The 18,437-nt window shown below is 37.0% G+C and overlaps 1 protein-coding gene across 3 annotated transcripts in view; it reads left to right on the top strand.

Annotated features, from left to right (window-relative positions):
* The window catches only part of FGF14 (fibroblast growth factor 14), a gene marked incomplete at its 5' end in the record, with an annotated part of 580,960 nt that overhangs the window by 453,302 nt on the left and 109,221 nt on the right, over positions 1–18,437 (top strand). For all 3 annotated transcript variants that reach the window (XM_081215044.1, XM_081215042.1, XM_081215043.1), the window contains one exon: positions 312–415. In XM_081215044.1, the coding sequence (XP_081071170.1) occupies positions 312–415 (104 nt within the window). The remainder of the gene's footprint in view (positions 1–311; positions 416–18,437) is intronic.

The raw sequence follows: 18,437 nt of genomic DNA, 5'->3' as shown, positions 1-18,437 counted from the left end.
CTGTGCTACTAGAATCACGGTTACAGGCTTGATTCTAGAATCACGATTACAGGCTTGATTCTGTTTATTATGCCATCAGTTCTTCAGAATGCTGTAGGGAGACTGCTAAGATCTATACATCGGAGCTCAAGTGCAAATTTTACTTGGAACAGCAACTTCTTACATAGAGAAATAAAAGTTAATGAATTGGAACTTCTCAGAAGGTTGTAACGAACATAATGTTTCTCAAATAGAACAAAGGTAACAGAAAAGTGATGGGGATGCTTTGCTTCTTCCTGCCCTTTGGTGACAGACTGTCTTTCTCTTAACAGCACTGTTCAACCTCATACCAGTGGGACTGCGCGTCGTGGCCATCCAGGGCGTGAAAACAGGGTTGTATATAGCCATGAATGGAGAAGGTTACCTCTACCCATCAGTAAGTAGCACGCCCAAGATATTGGCCATTCATTCAATGTCTGCCAAATAGCAAAAACATCAACCACAAAAATGAGAAAGTTCTGTCTCATGACTCTCAGTTTTGCTTTAGTATTTGACCTTTACTGCAATGCTGTAGGAGCTATTAACTCATTAGTCATCAATGTTTGATAATATCAGTGTATCAAGTGGAAGAGTTATAGCACCTCTTAAAACTGTGCGTTTGCATATTTTATATGTCCCAGTTCATAGAAAATTGAGCAATTTTGAAAGCATTGATATTAATATAATCTTTTTCTACTGTTTACAATTGTGCTTGTCTTAGGGAGTTTCTTGTAAAAGATTATTTTATAAAAAGAAACAGAATAAATGGGGATTCTAAAAAAGTAAATTTAGGAGAGATTAGTTCTTTTAAAAGTGAGAATTCAGATTGAGTAAATGCTTTATTGGGAAAATAATTCTAATATCAAAATGGATATTGCATTTAAATTTAAGCAAGTCTCGGTTTTGTGTTAATGTGTACTAGTAGCTGGGCACCTTCTAGCCTCTTCTGGAATATTTACTGTTTACAAATAATTCATATCCAGATATATTGTATCCATATATTATAATGCAGTTAGAATTCATATCTGTCACAAGTCCAAGCAATAGAGACTTAGATGAAAATACTTCTTTCCACTATTCCTTGAGCAAAAGTGGATAAAATCATGGAGCCTCAAAGAAAATTCTCTTATTTAGGTTTGCATGTCATCTTAGTATAAATTCTTTAAAACTCTGTTGTTGTTAAATATCATCATCAAAAAAAAAACCACATGTAAACATACATACATTTTACACACACACACACACACACCTAAAACTTAAGCAGAGAAGAAGCATCCTCTGGGGCCTCCCATGCAATGTGATATATTTTCTTCAGCAAATCCGGGAAATCCTGTCAAAGAAGATGAAATGTGAGCTGCAGATTCCCTTCGCTGTGAGCTGGGAAATGCTCTTGTCATTTGGAACCTTCCTCTGCCTTCCCTGAAGGGTGTTCCTGCACACAGACCTGGGCTTACATTATGCAAATTGCATTCTGTTTCACAAGATGAATATTCAACATATTGGGAGCAAGAGGAAGCTAGAATTCCCTGTCTCCCCTTTAGGAAAAATTCAATTCAGATAAAGATCATTTTCTAGAGATACCTTATTTCAGATAAAAGTCAGTTTCATTGATTTGACATTTGCTCTGTTATTTTTGTTTCTTTTACCTGAAAGTAATCTCTGAGATGCCTAAAAATTATTAGATGCAGTTTCTGCCGTAGCTTCTAGTTCTGTTTCTGCTGATGATTTTATCATGTTGTCCTGCTCAGGTGTATGCATTGATGTAGGGGAAATGCAAATGTTTGTTTGACCTTTTTGTTTCTGAGATGCTTTCTGTTTTCTTGTGATGAGGTTGCACATGTATGCCGTTTTTCTAAAAGGTAGAGAATATCATCGCGAGTATGTGTCTTAGCTTAAAATCCAAGTGCTGGTTCTGTTCAGTGCAGTCTAAGTGGTGCAGCAAGAATAGAGTGAGGACAGAGCTAACTGCCCAGTCCAGTCCTCGGCACCTTAAATATGGCCTTTCCACCCCAAAATCAGATCTGTGGGCAGCACCTGCCCTAGGATTAGTCCCAGTAACACCATCAAGCTTTTTATCTGACCCATTGTTTTCTACTCTCACCTTCCAGATTCTCCAGGTACTTGGCTTCTGTGCCTCCCTTTTGGTGTCTTGATTCTCTGGTTTGCAGATCTTGGTTTTCTCCTCTTCTCATTTTTGACTCTTTGCTCTGAACCCAGGACCTGGTAAGGAGCGCTCTATTCACCCAGCCTTACCCTAAAAGGTCCCCTGCCCAGGCCAGGCCCTTAGAATCCTCAGCATCTTGTAGGAAAAGGATTTAGATAAAAATTGAATGCTATTTCCAGTTTTTACTAATATTCTATGGTTAAAGTGCTCTGTTTATTTCAAGGGAATGAAATTTGAACTTCAAATATTTCAGGAAAAAAGAATGTTTTCCCACATTCAGTCCTTTATTCCATAATTAGTTTCTGAGAGCCTACTAAAATAATAATCTAGAACAACACAATATAACAATTACTATAATATGTAATAATAATAATGGTTAATATGTATCTAGTGCACTCTGCCTAGCACTGTTCTAAGTGCATTACAGTCTTAGCTCATTTAATTCTCCCAACCAATTAAGCAAATATTGTTAAAATGATAATACTGATGAACAGAGAGCTTAAGAATCTGTTCAGTCACCCAGGGAGTAGACAGAGAAGACAGGATTTGAGCCTTATTAGTCTGACTCATTAGCTTACATTTTTAACTGTTTCACTGTACTGCTTTCATGCGCCAAACAGTTTTCATAAAATGGTCTGGCACCCATTCTAAGAAGAAGTTTTAAACACAAGATGATGTAATAAAAATCTTTAGAGAATTGTTACCTAGGGAAGAAACTTAATTTCAATTATTAAGAAGTATCATTTGAAATATAATCTGTTTCCTTTGGAGATTCTCAAATTAAAAAATCGTAGAAAATGATATTTATCGGAGGAAAGGTTGATATTATATACTGGGTGCTTAATATTCTTAAAATGTATCACATGTAACGTTTGAGCTTAAATTTTTAAAGTCGACGTGGTTAACCCAACTAAGAAGTTTTGAACTAAGTTGAATAACTTTTTGAAAAGGAAAACTCCACTCAAGCTAAGATTTAAAGAAAAAAGTTAATGAAGATTGAAGTCCGAGAAACGAAAGAACCTGTTTTAAGCTTATGCCCACTTTAAAAAGATCAAATTAGACTAGCGTCTGATATGAGACCGCTTTTATTGAGGATCTATAAATTTAGAATGTAGGCAATAAAATACTCAGATCATTCAAAGTGAGTTCCATTAAATGAAAGTCACACTAGGGGTCTGACTTGGAGTGTATATTCCTCTATTTGTATTTCAGGAAGTAACTCTCATAATCCCTTGCCATCCAAATAAAGATATTTAATTTGTCAGATAATTCCACCTCAGGGGGATGAAAGAAGGTATCTTGACTGAGATGTAAATAATCACATTTCCGAAGCTGAAGGCACTTGTTCCCTGTGGGATCTCTTCTTCAACATGACAAGAGTCATTTCTTTTGCGGTCATAATGATTGTAATATGTTTCTTGAAGATGCCTCTCAAGAGATTTGATGTTAGATACAAACAGTTTGCTTGAAGATAGAATGCAGGCTGCATGGTCACAGAACAGAAACTGACAAGGAAATTTTTTAAAGAATTAGTTTAAAATGATATTTAGGAAAAATGCATGTTGACCAACTATAAACTATTGATAGTGCACTTGTATTTCTGTGCCCATGGAGTGATGTGTGAGTTCTTTGTTCATCCGTGATATCCATCTTGTCTCTGAATAGCATCTCTGGACATCCATCCTCAGGAAACTGGTCACTATTTATCCCAGTGCTGGTGGGATACCCTAGCCATGCCTCCCAGTGTTCTGTTTTTCTTTAGGTACCAGGCAGTACATGAGATTAATCATGTAATCTGAACTACAGTGACTGTCACTGGCCATCACTATCCATTGCAGGTGAGCCAAGGGCCTCAGTAGCATCTGATGATTGCTCATCCTGGGGACCAGCCTTTTGTTCTTTGATGTGACCCCTGGGAGCCGGGAGGCAAAACTATAACTGAACAGGTTTCCATTCATCTGGTTACACAGAGGTGCCCCTTCCATTTTTCATCTTTCATTCTTCATCTCTCTGAATGGGTCAATTTCTTTATCTTAAAAGCATGTTAAATTTGAGATGATTGTTAATGTCTTTGTTATTCTAAGAATCTATGACTCTATGCATGTTTTTCTGCACAAACAATATCTAACACCTTTTGAGAATGTATATATGTGTGTTGTGTATGTGTGTATGTGTATATATATATATATATATATATATATATATATATATATATATATATAATTTGTGTGTATCTAGTTTGTGTGTATTTCAGTGGAATTATACATTGTGCCTAAATTACACACACATTTATTTACATGATTACAGTTCTGATCAGAGTGCTTCTATGTCTTTGTATGAAATGTTAAATAATAGTTTTAAAATTTACACCTATTCTAAAGGTCTACTTACCATGCTGAATATATATTTCTTTTTTTATCAAGTTTTCCTATGGTCTCTTCCACATTATGACTCAGTTGGATATATCATCCAGGCTCAAAATGGCTATTATCCTTTCTTGGTATTTTGACTCAGATAATTTCTAGTAATAAGAAAGCAAGTGTAGTGCTTCAGTTAATTTCTCTCCAGCATTCCTGTAGTTCCTATGACCCTGAATACTGATGCACAGAATATGATTGATTATGACAAAGGCAAGAATACTGTCATTCTACTTAAGGTCACTTGCCGGAAGGAAAAAACAATTTAGAAACAAAAGCAAATGGTAGACTACATATAACTAATTTTAAGTCGTCTTTGGACAAAAGGAAAATGTGTAACATCCTATTCTTCTACGTTAGGTTGACAGTAGGCAATAAAAATAAATAAATAGACGTTCAGGCTCTCCAAGTTCCAGTGCCATTTTATGGAATTGAGAGGAAGGAATTGAGGTTGAGATGGAGAAGATACTAATAGGAAGAAGAGAGGAAAAAAATGAAGTGAAAAAAAAGGAGATAATAAATCAGCAATAGGAAGATGCATTAGGCAGCCTTGGGGAAAAGGGGGAGAAAAGAAAGAGAATGAAGGGAGGATGGGAAAAGGAAATGGCCAAGGGAAGAAAATGGGGAAGATACATCACAAGGAGGGGAGAGAGGGCAGGTCATACCTTCACTCCCTCCATCACATTCCTGGAATCCACCTGACTCCTGGCTCCGGCCTCCCACTATGGAGTGGAGAAAACAAAATCCTCCTTCTAGAAGCATAGTCTGGAGATTCCAATCACACCTAAAATATTTTTTCTTCTCTATCCCCATAACCACTTTCACCTATTTCCCCTTCCAGAATGGTAGCTATGCCTGGTTAGTATTGTAGCCGTATTTAACTTCCAAAGGATTATACCTGTAAGAATTAGTGGAAAGAGGTGAGTGGCAGTGTGAAAACCATTGCAGTAGTCCAGGTGAGGGATGCTGAGTGTATTCAATGGAATATTATCACCCTAAAGAAAGAAAGAAACCTGCCATTTTCAACAACATGGATGAACCTGGAGGGCATTATATTAAGTAAAATAAGCCAGACACATAAAGAAAAAGCTGCATGATCTCACTCATGGAATCTAAACAAGTCAAATACATAGAAGCAGAGACTTGAACTGTAGTTGTCAGGGACAAGAAGGTAGGGGAATGGGGGAATAAAAGAAAAAGAAAGAAAAAAGAGTGAATTAAATAGAAATTGCAAATTGCAAACATGTGTTTTGTTTGGACAGACTGTGTGTGCATGCACACACACACATACACACACACTGTGATCTGAATGCCTTTAGGTTGGGCAAGTACTCTACCGTCTACAGTTTGGCCACAATGACAACTACTCCTTTTTTAAAAAAATTTTTATTGGAGTACATTTGAGTTACAATGTTGTATTAGTTTCAGGTGTACAGCAAAGTGAATCAGTTATACATATACCTATATCCACTCTTTTTTTAGATTCTTTTCCCATATAGGCCATTATAGAGTACTGAGTAGAGTTCCCTGTACTATACCGTATGTCCTTATTAGTTATCTATTTTATATATAATAGTGTGTATATGTCAATCCCAATCTCCCAATTTATCCCTCCCCCCACTTTATCCCCGGTAACCATAAGTTTGTTTTCTACATCTGTGACTCTACCTCTGTTTTGTAAATAAGTTCATTTCTAAGGGAAGACACTATATACACAGTAACTTTGTTTCTACACACATGTTAACTTTGTTTCTGGGCCTAGAGACACTGGCGTTGGCAACCTGGGAATTAAGGGACTGGGAAGGATGAGAGCTATTTGAAAGTGTTCCCTGGGGAGTTATGGGAAGAGCTCTGCAGTTGTCTAGGTAGCGGAGGTGAGAGACTCACGGCTCGCTCTGGTTTGATTAACTCAGAACCTGGTGAGCTGTGACGCTTCCCTGGAAGAAAACAAAACCCAGAAGGAAGAGGGAGCCTGGGTGGAGGAAGACACTGCATTCAGTTTTGGAACCAGGATTTCCAGGTGGGTTATCATCCCACTGCTGGATGATGACTCATGTATCCTGGAAGAGTCACATCAAAGGGCTGTGTCTTCAGAATGGTTTGCAGACGGAGAAAGAATTGTTCTGTGATGGACGGCAACTGTTTTCCTTTTCCTGCTGAATGTCGGACAAAGATGAAGAAGTAAGGTCAACAGCATCTGCATGGATGCAGTTAGGTATTAGAAAGAACATGATTAAGTATCCTGACTTCTTGAAAAAGCTTTCTAGTATATTTTGCTTGATTTCTAAATACACAGAATCGATAGAGGCAATTTTGGACACCGGGTAGTAGAGCAGAGAACTAGCTGAGTAAATTCATAACTTGTGCCTTTGTAAAAATGATGCTAATCATATGGGAACAAAGTATCAGGCCTTTGGATATTCTTATAGTAACTCGCCATCCTCATTATACATAAGACTTACTCAGATAGCATTGTAAATATCCAGATCCCAGGACATTAACCTAAAAGGTTCCCATTCAGTGAGTTCGATATTCCTCAAAATCAGAATTTTGAATCTGTGTCCCAGGCATTTCTAACACACATGCCTGAAGGGGTACCCCTTGATAAACAAGGGTCTGCATCACTGTCTCAGGAGCTGTGACTCTGAGATGACATGATTTTATATTTACCGTTGCTTTATGATTATTGCTATTGTTGTTATGTACAAATTCATGGTCCAGTTCAAGCCCCTTTGAAGTAAGCAGAATGACGTGACCATAAGTAGTGCTCACCTTTCCCCCTGACCAAATGAGCTGGCCTTTGAGGAACTGCACAGAGAAAAGTCCCAGCTGTGATCACTCTGCTCAGTCTGGAAAGAATAGGACAAGAAATGTGTCCTTGAGCATCAAGATAATATAGGGAAAGACAGGCATCTTGCTGAGACTTGAGAAAATGAAGTAAGAGAAATAGAAACAAAGACATTGGATTTGCAACTAGTAACAGCTGGTTTGCAAATTTGAAAGAAAACTAGTCTTCACCATGTGAAAAGCTCAGGGGTTCCCCCTGAGATGATCAGCCTGGGGCCAGCGCGCTCTGCCGACCTGAAGGGCTGGTTCAGAACAAGGACATCCTGTCAGAGCAGGTTTTCAATGACAACAAAGCTGGGTTGCTTCAGAAGTGAACTCTTTTTAGGATTTTTTTTTTTTTTTTTTTTTTTTTTTTTTGCAGTACACGGGCCTCTCACTGTTGTGGCCTCTCCCGTTGTGGAGCACAGGCTCCGGATGCGCAGGCTCAGCGACCATGGCTCACGGACCCAGGCGCTCTGCGGCATGTGGGATCTTCCCAGACCGGGGCACGAACCCGTTTCCCCTGCATCGACAGGCGGACTCTCAACCACTGCGCCACCAGGGAGGCCCTAGGATTTTTTTTTAATTACTTATAAAATAAATATATCTATATTATTTATTTATATTAATAAATTGTGTATTTTTCCTAAGCCTCTGTTTCCTCGGAGACAAGTTTGTTTTCCTCTAAGCAGGACCTTCCCACACAAGTCCCATTTCTGGAACAAAGGAAGCCTCCTTGTGCCCTAGACCATCAGCAGGTTCCTGATGCTTGGAGCTTCTTTTCCGGGTCCTGTGAAGAGAGTGGGGTGATCCCATGTGGGCCCACCATTATATAAATTTCTTAACTATACCCCTACACCTCACAAAAATTAAACACATATGTCTGATAACAAGAGTGTGCAAGAAATATATAGAAGATCATCTCTGCTCAGTATAATTGTTCAACACTTAAATATAGGCTGAAGAATCAAGCACTCTGTTGAGATGTGTATAATCATCAATTCATTTATTTGCTCATTCAAATCAACCAGTATTATTGTATGCCTCCCACTGACAGCTATTGTGCTGTATGTGTTGGAGCTTCAAAGATACATGAAAAAATCCCAATTTAAAAACAAACAAACCAACAACCAAAACCCTCTAAAGTCCAATAGATATGAGGAAATCATTCAGAGGGCATCTTGGCTAGATGAGTTCTAAGAGTCTTTTCTCCTCTTTTCTCAGAACCTGCGATTCCATGATTATGTTTGTATGTTTCCTATCACTCCTTTGACAGTGATGGATACGTAGGAAGTCTTCAATCTGTAGCTCCTGATTGCTTATTGTTAAGGTGGAATCAGTTTCACCAGCAAATTTTATGAATCTATTCCTTGAGTGCCTTCCTCGTTCATGCTATTTATTATGCATGCCACTTATCTTTTTTCCCCACAAAAAAAACATTAAGCATCAGCAAAAAACATAGGAGTCTGTTAATTTCTCGAGTTAGCATTGCAGAAAAGCGCTTATTTACACATTTCCTTTCCTGAAAGGGCATGATAAACTCACAGAGGCAGAACTCGGATATGCAATGTCTGCCTCTATAACATGGTCATATTTACATTAGTGGGTGAGTGGTGATGCTGTCTTCACCTTAAAAAAGAATCTCAAGGCAAAAAAGTAAACCCTGATTTCTAGTAAATTGTCGCTACCACTTGAACAATTTAAAGCAAGAGCATGAATCATGATAATTAGAGAAAGGACTTCATTGTTTCTATATGTTCATAAATGATATACTTGTAGTGTCAAAGAAAAAATATCATTGCATTTTGCAATTTTATCCTACTTTACTCTAGGGTGAAACCTATAAAATACTGTAGATAGTAACAAAATTTAGGTTAGATCTAAATGTTTCAATTTTTTAAAAACCTGTATTTGTAGAGGATGGATGGTAGATGGTGAAAGGAGTTTTTATATGTAAGGAATTTCAAACACTACCTGAAAAATTGAGTCCTAAATTGATAGATAATATTTGAGAACGAACTATCTGTTTGTTTTCATTCTCCACACCATGAAAAATCTTTGGCAAAAAAAACCCCAAATACATAAATGCTAAGAAGGCCAATATACCATATAATGAATGACAAATCAGCTCTAACATTAAAGCAGTAATTAATACTACTAAAATTGGGGGAAAATTGTGATTCTTTAAAAAATTGTTTGTGCATGTGGAACGCCTCCTTATTGAAATTGTATACACCATCCACCCAAGTAAAGTTGAAGGGGTTTGTTTCTGATTACGTATTTTACTTTTAGAGAATTCTTTCTATTTCTGGGAATGGAGTTGTATGTAAGCTACTTGCCAGGGACTCTGAGAACCCATGAGCCATGAGTTCATGGTGGGCTCTGAACAGAAATTGGGTGTTTCTCTCAGTTTCCTCAATGCACCCCATTTCTTAGTAATTTATATTCCATTTCTTAGTTACTGGGAATTAATAAGAAACATTATTTAGAAAATAATTCATAAAAATATGACTCATTTTTTTCCAGAGAAACCACTATAGTTACCATTACTGAAAAACCAAATTGGCTGTTTTTCTTCACATTATTTACTAAAATTGGAAAAATTGTTCCTATAGTGAAAACTATATTGTTCACATATATCGTTTTTACATATGTGAACTCCATACATTTTAACTTTGAATTATTTCTCTATATTATGGAAGGGTGTTTTGTTCTCTGAGCTACTTAGGGTTTCACTGCATGTTGGCTGTTTGTCTTAAGGTAACGTATTCAATTTGGATTGCAAGTTCATGGAAAGGTACATAGTGTACTTCTGAGTAAGGACATAGTAGATCTCTTGAGAGTTTTATTTAGAGTTAGATATTGGTTTTAAGATCTGACAACTACATGAAATGAAGAGATGAGTCACTTGTTAATAGGTACATCCCGACCCATGCAGCAGCCTCATAATTGGTTGTTATTTGCTGTCCCAGTAGAGAAAGATACTGAATGGGAACGAGATATTTTTGTGAGGCTTTGGAATTGCTACATCTCTGACAAGATGGAGATATTTTATTTGGTTATTAATCCTGGATCCAGGTCACTATTTAGCAGAAATAGTTATTTGGACAACCAGGAAACATTATTCTACTTTACTCTTATGCTGGTACAAATAGTACCGAAAGGTACTAGCCTGACAAATGGTGAGTATTGGTTTATGTCATGAGAGGAGGACCTTGCATCCATGTCACGTAAGAAATTAGCTGTAAATGCCTTTCACAAGGGCATCATGACAAAGCGTTGACCTTCACTGACTCCCCTTTTGTGTTAGCTTCTCCAGTTAACTCATCTGTCTCTCAACTCTGAACCCTTTATAACACTGTTTCCACTCTCTAAACCTGAGGCTGAGTGCATAAGAGATCCAGATCCTTGTCATGGCAAATTATTTTCCCTTAAGAGCTGCATATTTATTGTGGTATGGAAACAACTGTATTTATTAGGAGGCATGTAAAATGCTCACAATGCAAAGATGCACATTCATTTGCAAGCACCTCCTCTGCAATCAGTACTTATTACTCATATTATTTTTGCTATTGTGTTAAATGGTAAAAATAAAATTATGTAACTTCGGAAGAAATAATGGCACCTACTGCATTATTCATTATTTAAATATTGCCATTTAACGTTTTGCTTTCTATCCTATAACCAGCAATTAATGTTATCAATAGAAGCAATGGAAAAAAATTTTTGTATTAAGAACTTGCAATTTAGATAACTCTACTTACCATATACCCAACTCCTACATTGGTTTTATTCCAATTTCAATTAGAATTCTATGTTTCTTGCAATATTAATAACAGAAAAAAATCAACTTTCAAACTGTTCAAAAGTTCTCTAGACGACTTTTACCTAGGGACGAGGTAAGAGGCATTCTCTTAATGTCCATGGAGAAATAAACTCTAATATGAAATATCATATTAATATAAAGGAGGAAATTATTAAGAAATTGTTCCACAGGTACCATAAATGGGTTAACTATTTTTCTAATGCAGTTTGAGTCCTTTACAAGACAGTTTTTATAGACTTAGCAAAGCCAAATGTATACCCAGGAGAAATAGCAGTGAGCCTTTAATTTAAAATTACATTATGTGAGAATGCTTGTACATTGAAATGGGTAGATAGAAGAATTGCCTTGGGCAGTAGTCCCCTTGTGTTTATCTTAAAAAAACCAAATAACACCTTGTAGGAATTTGAATGCAGCCACAGAGCACAGGGAGATCAGCTCGGTGCTTTGAATGCAAAGTTCTTATTAATTTTTATGCATCATTTATGCAATAACAATAACCAAAAAAAGGGAAAAGGAACCATGTCAGGAAAACGTGATTGTGTCAGACTTTGGTTCTCTGAGCCCTGAAAATCAGTCCTGATTTTATTATTTTATTCCTGATGGTCAGTCTTTGGGACCAGTTAGAAATTCCTCAGACTTGTTAAACCATTAACTACCAGGACAAAAATACCATGTTATTTAAATTTTTAATGAATAATAACTTCATTAGACATTATGTTCCTAATGTGACTAGGGAAAACTATGGAATGTGGTACATTGTAGCACTTCATTTCAATTATTTAATATTCCAGTCATTTGCTTAACAAGAGACTTTGCCCAAGGGTTTGCTGAAACACTGAATATCTGGCAAATTACTGTGTACTAATTGATCCAATAATGGCATGTTAATATTACCTTAACCATTCTGCTCAATACTTAATTGTATTTTCTGTTGATGTCAGTGTTCTACCTACAAGCATTTTGTCCTTTAAAATAATTTTTTACTTTGGAAGAAAAGGGTAGAAATGCATTATCGGTTACTTGAGAGGTTTTTACATTTGAGGCTGTAACGGTGAGAACAGCAAGATAAAGATGTAGAAACATAATGCCCAAGTCCTGGAAATGCAGAGACTGCAAAGCCCCAGAGTTTTATGTATTAATGAACTAATCTTGTTAATCCCACTTCAAAGTGAGTTTTGCAAGGGTAACTCAATAATCTTTAGGGATGACTGCATCATACCTGAGTATGTTACCACAGGGGAAAAATAGAATTATTCTACTGAGGGCTCTGTGTAGTGTGTGTGTGTGTTTGTGTCTAGCTGTTCTATAACCACAAACTACTAACACATGATGAAAAGGGTACACACATAGAAATAAGTATTCTGATATGTAAATATGGGTGTTTTCTCTTAGTTCTCATCTAGGCATTTTTCTGAATACTCATTGTGAAGTCCTATGAACATAAAATCAATCTTTATGGATAGTGTATAGAATTGTAATTCACAAATCCAGTTATTTTTAATTCTTCAAAGAGTTCTTCTTTTAATTCTTCTTCTACAACTCATTTCTTAGATGGACAACAGTGTGGGATTGGTAGGTGGACGTGTATAATGGGAGGAGAAAATACCCAGTTTAGAAGACTGAGGGCTGTCAATGCCACCAGCACTCACTGAAGCATTTGGGCCCTCTTGGTGACTCTGAGAATTCTGAATGACTTTTTATAACATGATGATGACATTTGAAACGCTTTCCAAGAAATAGATGGAACACTCAATCCTGTTTTCTTTGATCTTCAGATATTGTGATTATGTTCTGGCAGAATGAAGGCAACTAATTACGTAAGGTCAGCAAACATCGACATGCCTATCACAGACACATCACGAACAAGTCGGAACTTCCCCAGCTGTGTGGTTGGCCTGGTGGGCACAGTGCCAGCAGCAACATTCTCTCTCTGACGCTTCTTCTGCCGCAGAGAGATCCCACTGTGGAAGCACTGGGTTAGCAGGGAAAGAGGGGGGGCGTTCTTCCTCTTCTCTGCTTAAGTCCCAAGATCTCTCTTCAAAATTTTAAAAAGACTAAAATTATGATACCTGCAAAGAGCATTTATATTGATCCATCAGGGTATGTACATACTTGTCATCACCTCAAATAAAGATTACACTTAAGTACATGGTTCTTCAGATTAGTGCTCACACAGTGTCAATTCTTGTAGGAGATCTGCAAATATACTGGTTTTCTAAGTTTCATAAAGTCTAATGAGTTTTCAAGAGAAATGAAATAACCTTTCTGAGGTCATTTTCCAATTATTAAAGCAACAAGCTCGTAGGAAGGAAAATCTGGAGCTTTGGGGTAAAAATATTTCCTTTTCTCTTCTTTTTTTTTTTTTCTTTTTTCTTTAAGGATTTACAGCTCAGTTCACTTCATTGGTGGCCCTCAGGGTTTCTTTATCTCATGCCTACAACTGTCATTACTATCTTTCTCTTAATGTCACATTGCTTTCACACTGTCACTGAAATGACCTAGAAACAATCCCATGAAAGTAGGTCCCATAAAATAACATTTCCATGGCATCTTTTTATGTCCTAAAACTAGATTAAATGTCAATACAGTATAATAAGTATGTAATAAAAATGAACAGTTTATGCATGATTCTAAGGGGAACTTGTGACTGATTTTTAAATGTATTTCCTTGAAAACTAAATTCATTCTGTGGGTTTTATAGTTTTTAAACACAGGATATAACTTCATTTTGGTCATGATTTTAGGAAAACTTTTATTTCAACCTGCAGTAATATGTATCCTGTGTCATATTCTTAAGAGGGACATTTTATCACCTTATTTGGAAAAGACAAACTTAATTTCTTGGAAAGATACACATGATTACAATGTGTGTCATCACATTGATGATTTTGAAAATATATTTTATTTAATTGTGATACATTTCTGCATCTAACAGTGATCATTGAAAAGTTAACCATATTCCTAATCATATTCGTATGAAAGAAATAACACCATTGCAAGGAAAATACTAGCATTCAAGGTACTGATATGTATATATTAGGAGAAAAACATTTCATCCATATTTAGCTGTGAGGTTGGTTTCAGTATATTTTCCATTTAGCATTTGTAACTCTGTCATAATGAAGAAGTATATAATTGTTTTATCCTATTTAATGTATGTGTAACAACCCAGGATATTTCTGGATATCCAGATTGCCAAGATGAATGAAACGTTAATGTTTTCTTTGTCAAAGAGACTGAAAAAAAATGAAGGGGAAGAACATGTCCTTGGTTCAGCTCTACTGCCTTCAAGTTTGAAGGGGGTTCCCAGATAATAATATTTCAGTCCATTTCCATTTTCATTCTTGCTAAGACCCTTGATAAGGTTGCTTGTCAGATACTTAGTCTTTGTACAGATTTCTACTTTTATATCCTTCATTATTGATTCTCAAAGATGCTGATACATTTTTAAAATAATCATAATATTTACAGGAGAAATAAGACACTACTTTGGCTTATGTATGTTTATATCATTGTTCTTGGACCATATAGTTTAATTTTAGTATCCTTTTTTTAATCTTTTACTTTTGTCTTAGGTATCATGACAGCGCTAATAATGAACTGTGCACACCTGGCAAATAAATTAGACACAGTTCCTATTAGATCAAGCTGCTGTCCTCAGAATTGCAAGGGAGCAGCACAGAGAACTCTAGGGAGACGCTGAAAAGACACACATGGTTGCATGCCGACCAGATTGTTGGCACGTTGACTGGATATGTCCACTCTCCGTGCTATTTTATAATTATACACTGACCTCTGCCGCATGAGGGACAGTCAGGACACTTTGCACTGGAGTTCAAAGCTTTCTGCCAACCTCAACTCTGAAGCCTCCCTGATCCATTGCCCCTACACCCGTCACACCCCCAAACAAGGAGAAATCTCTTCTCTTCTTCAAACACCTGTAACATGCTACTTGCGCCTCACTAATGGCTCTGACGCCATTTTTCTTTGCTTAGAGACAGAGATTTTCTCAAGCTACCTTTTTGAAAAGTCTCTTTCTTTCTCACCCTTGATTTCTTTCCTGTCTCTCTCAGCATGCCTGCACTGTCGTTTCTCTGATTCCCTGTCTCTGTATTGTGACCTTCGTCACTACCCTCAAATCATAATTAGTTTCTGCCACTGGATATTTGCAAGTTAATCATTTACCTTTACACGTATCTTTGTAAATGGCCACTTTAGAGTCCATTCTTTTCTGTGCCAGCAGTAATTCTCCCTGTCCAGCTGTTATAATTAGAGGAATTGCTCCCCAAGTTTTCTTATCAGATTAGAGCTGTTATTTGTTGTTTTATAAGTTATGTACACATAAAGACTTATTAAAGCAACACACTTAAGGTCTTGGATTAGAGATGCTTTCAACATGCAACAGTTTGTGAAAGTTGTTGTGATGACTATTGAAAAATCCAACACATAGCTAAATTTCCACTGATATTACACTTTTAAAGAAATTTTGTTTTCACTAATGAAGGTTGTGTTACTTACAAGTTCCATAGCAATTTTTCTTATTGCAGACATTTAAAAAAAGTCACTATACCTTAAAATATCATATTTATAACTGCATAAGGAATTTCTTTATAATTTTTTTTCTGTCTTCTGCATGTCTGGCATTACATGGCATTTACAAAGTACCAGCAGCAATATGGTGATAAGGATCTCAGAAAACAAGAACTTCCAGGCTGGGACTTCCCATTTTAGGTAGATCATAGAGATTTTCCATTATTCTACCAAATCTAGAGTCAGCCAAAACAAAGATTTTCTTGATCTGAATTCATTCCTGTACATTTCTACAATGTCAGAGGAGGTGGGAATGTTGATCTCTGGCAACTGCAGTATGATCTTTCGGATTTCCAATATTACAACTCTGCTCTGAGTTAATTGTTCTGAATTTACCAAGGTATATTCAAGAACGCACATGTACCTCTATGGAAATATCACCCAAGCAAATAGCTGCACATGATTTAGGGAAAGTATATTCCTCCTAAACCAAAAGTCAGTAAGGATGTACATTGAGAATTATGTACTGATTAGATTTCATCACTTAATGCTTGGGAATTATAAAAGGGGAGAAGCATAACTGCACTACCCGTGCTAAGCCCAGAGTACCATGTAGTATAAAACGGGCAGTTCTGTTCTGCCGTAGAGCAAAGAATTAAAACAAAGGTAACTCAGCCATATGGTAAGAGATGAGAACTGTGACATACATTGAATAAAAAGCCTGTACATGTGTGGTTATAATGATAAATGAGCTGTAAATATATGTCCTTTACTCACCAGGGCTCCAAAGCATAATGGTTTCTATGGAAGGTGATGTTTTCCTGCGTGGCCTTCAAGCCAGTTTCAAGGAATGTCTTTTAATGAGGATAGGAGTGCAGTGAACACAACATTTGGGGTCAGTGAGATTATGTATGGGTGACATAATGTCAAAAATCACCAGTTACACTAGTCTTGCCATGGATCTGGCTTTCCTAGTTTTAGTAAATGTCCATAATTGGCAGCAATGCAGGGATCTTCTTTCTATGACTTATTTGTCATGGTTTCAAGAATGTTCTAGTGGCTTCAATTTGTGTCCTGATGTTTGTAGTAATAGACTTAGAAGACATATAAAAGTATTTTCATGGTTGAAAGAGCTTATACCTTTGAAACACCATCTGTCTCTTTACACTCATGTAATTTCAGTTATGCTCCTATCTTGTCCATGGCAGACCTTTACAATAGGACACAATAGGTTAATGTTGCAAGTATCATATTACAGTCCTTTCTTTCTTATAGTAATTTTAAAAGTCTAAGTATAAATAACTGACATTTATGTCCCACGTTCTTATTGTAAGTCCCATGGAGTTTGAGAGGGCTCTTCTTTACATGAAATTTACTTTTTCCATAGCCTCCTCTTCCCACCCCCCAGCCCCAGCCGCCAGTTATTCACTCTGTCACGAAAACTTCCATTCATCGGTCATAGAATGGGACAGAGGTCACCTTCGCTGATCCTCCTGAAGCCCATTCAGTCATTATATCTTCCCTCCTCCCTTATTTCTGGGTAAATAATCCTTTTGCTCCTTATTATGTTTCATCATGAGGATTTGTTGACAGTGCCATCTCCTCCTACAACTAGAGGTGAACCGCTTCAGCATATATTATCCATCACATGATGCATAACTTAAGCAAAGTTCCCATTCTATGCAGTGACACACACGTGAGCATGTGCCCAGAGCAAGCGCAGGCCAGAGACATTCATTTGCTTTCCTTCTATGGGATTCAGCTCTGGCTTGATGATGCTCATCGCTCTTCAAGCCACACTGGTCGAAACCTGCCTACTTGACCTCTGTCTGTCTCCCTCTTCTCAACTCTCTCCTTCTCCTTACATGGTATAGAGATGAGCACCATTACTTTTCACATGAAACAATACTCTTTCACGGCCCTTTTCTTTCCAAAGAGCATTTTAATCATCTCCAACACAGTCATCAAGTAACATTTACCCTTTGGCTTCCTGAAGGTGTGCTGACATCTGTTCACCTGTCCTTTCTTCTGAGTCTGGATTTGACTTATTGAAGTTATCAGTGTCCTTGCCCTGAGAGGTTCTGTGTCCAGGAGCATCTTTATTGCTCCATTTACCATTTGTAAAACTAATGTTTCACAGGTAATAACACTGACAAGTAAAGCTTTACCTTATGAAAAGAATTGCTGATGTACTGGTAAGAAGGGAGAAAAGTACCAGATGGTTTATTAAGATTAAAAGAGTAGAGAAAGAGAGAAGAAACACAAGGGTGAAAGGAGGATGCCAGAAAAAGCACCCCCGCCTGTTGTCTGAGAGCAGAGGAGAATATTGGAAGAGGGACAGGGGGAATTTGGCACCTGACAGAGCTTAACTGCTTTTTTCCAATCACTGTGCATCCAAGGTTCCTCAGAAAAGGTGAGATGTAATCCTAAAACTACACCAAAAGGGCAATAAAATCTATAGCTGAGTTACCATAAGCAGATCATAATATTTACAAGGAAAACTTGAAATAATAAAAAATGGATGTATATTTAGTTGTATGCATATTTAGTAACTCAGTTGTTCACACAAATAACTATAGTGAGTATGCTTTTCACATGCAAAAAAAAGTACATTTCTGGAGTCTGCTGTAGAAAAATGTGGGCTGTTCAGGGGAGA

Source organism: Mesoplodon bidens (assembly GCF_964165515.1).
Source record: "Mesoplodon bidens genome assembly, chromosome: 17".
NCBI classification, from domain to species: Eukaryota; Metazoa; Chordata; class Mammalia; order Artiodactyla; family Ziphiidae; genus Mesoplodon; species Mesoplodon bidens.
The sequence above is the reverse complement of the archived record's forward strand: the minus strand, read 5'-3'. Positions and strand labels throughout refer to the sequence as shown.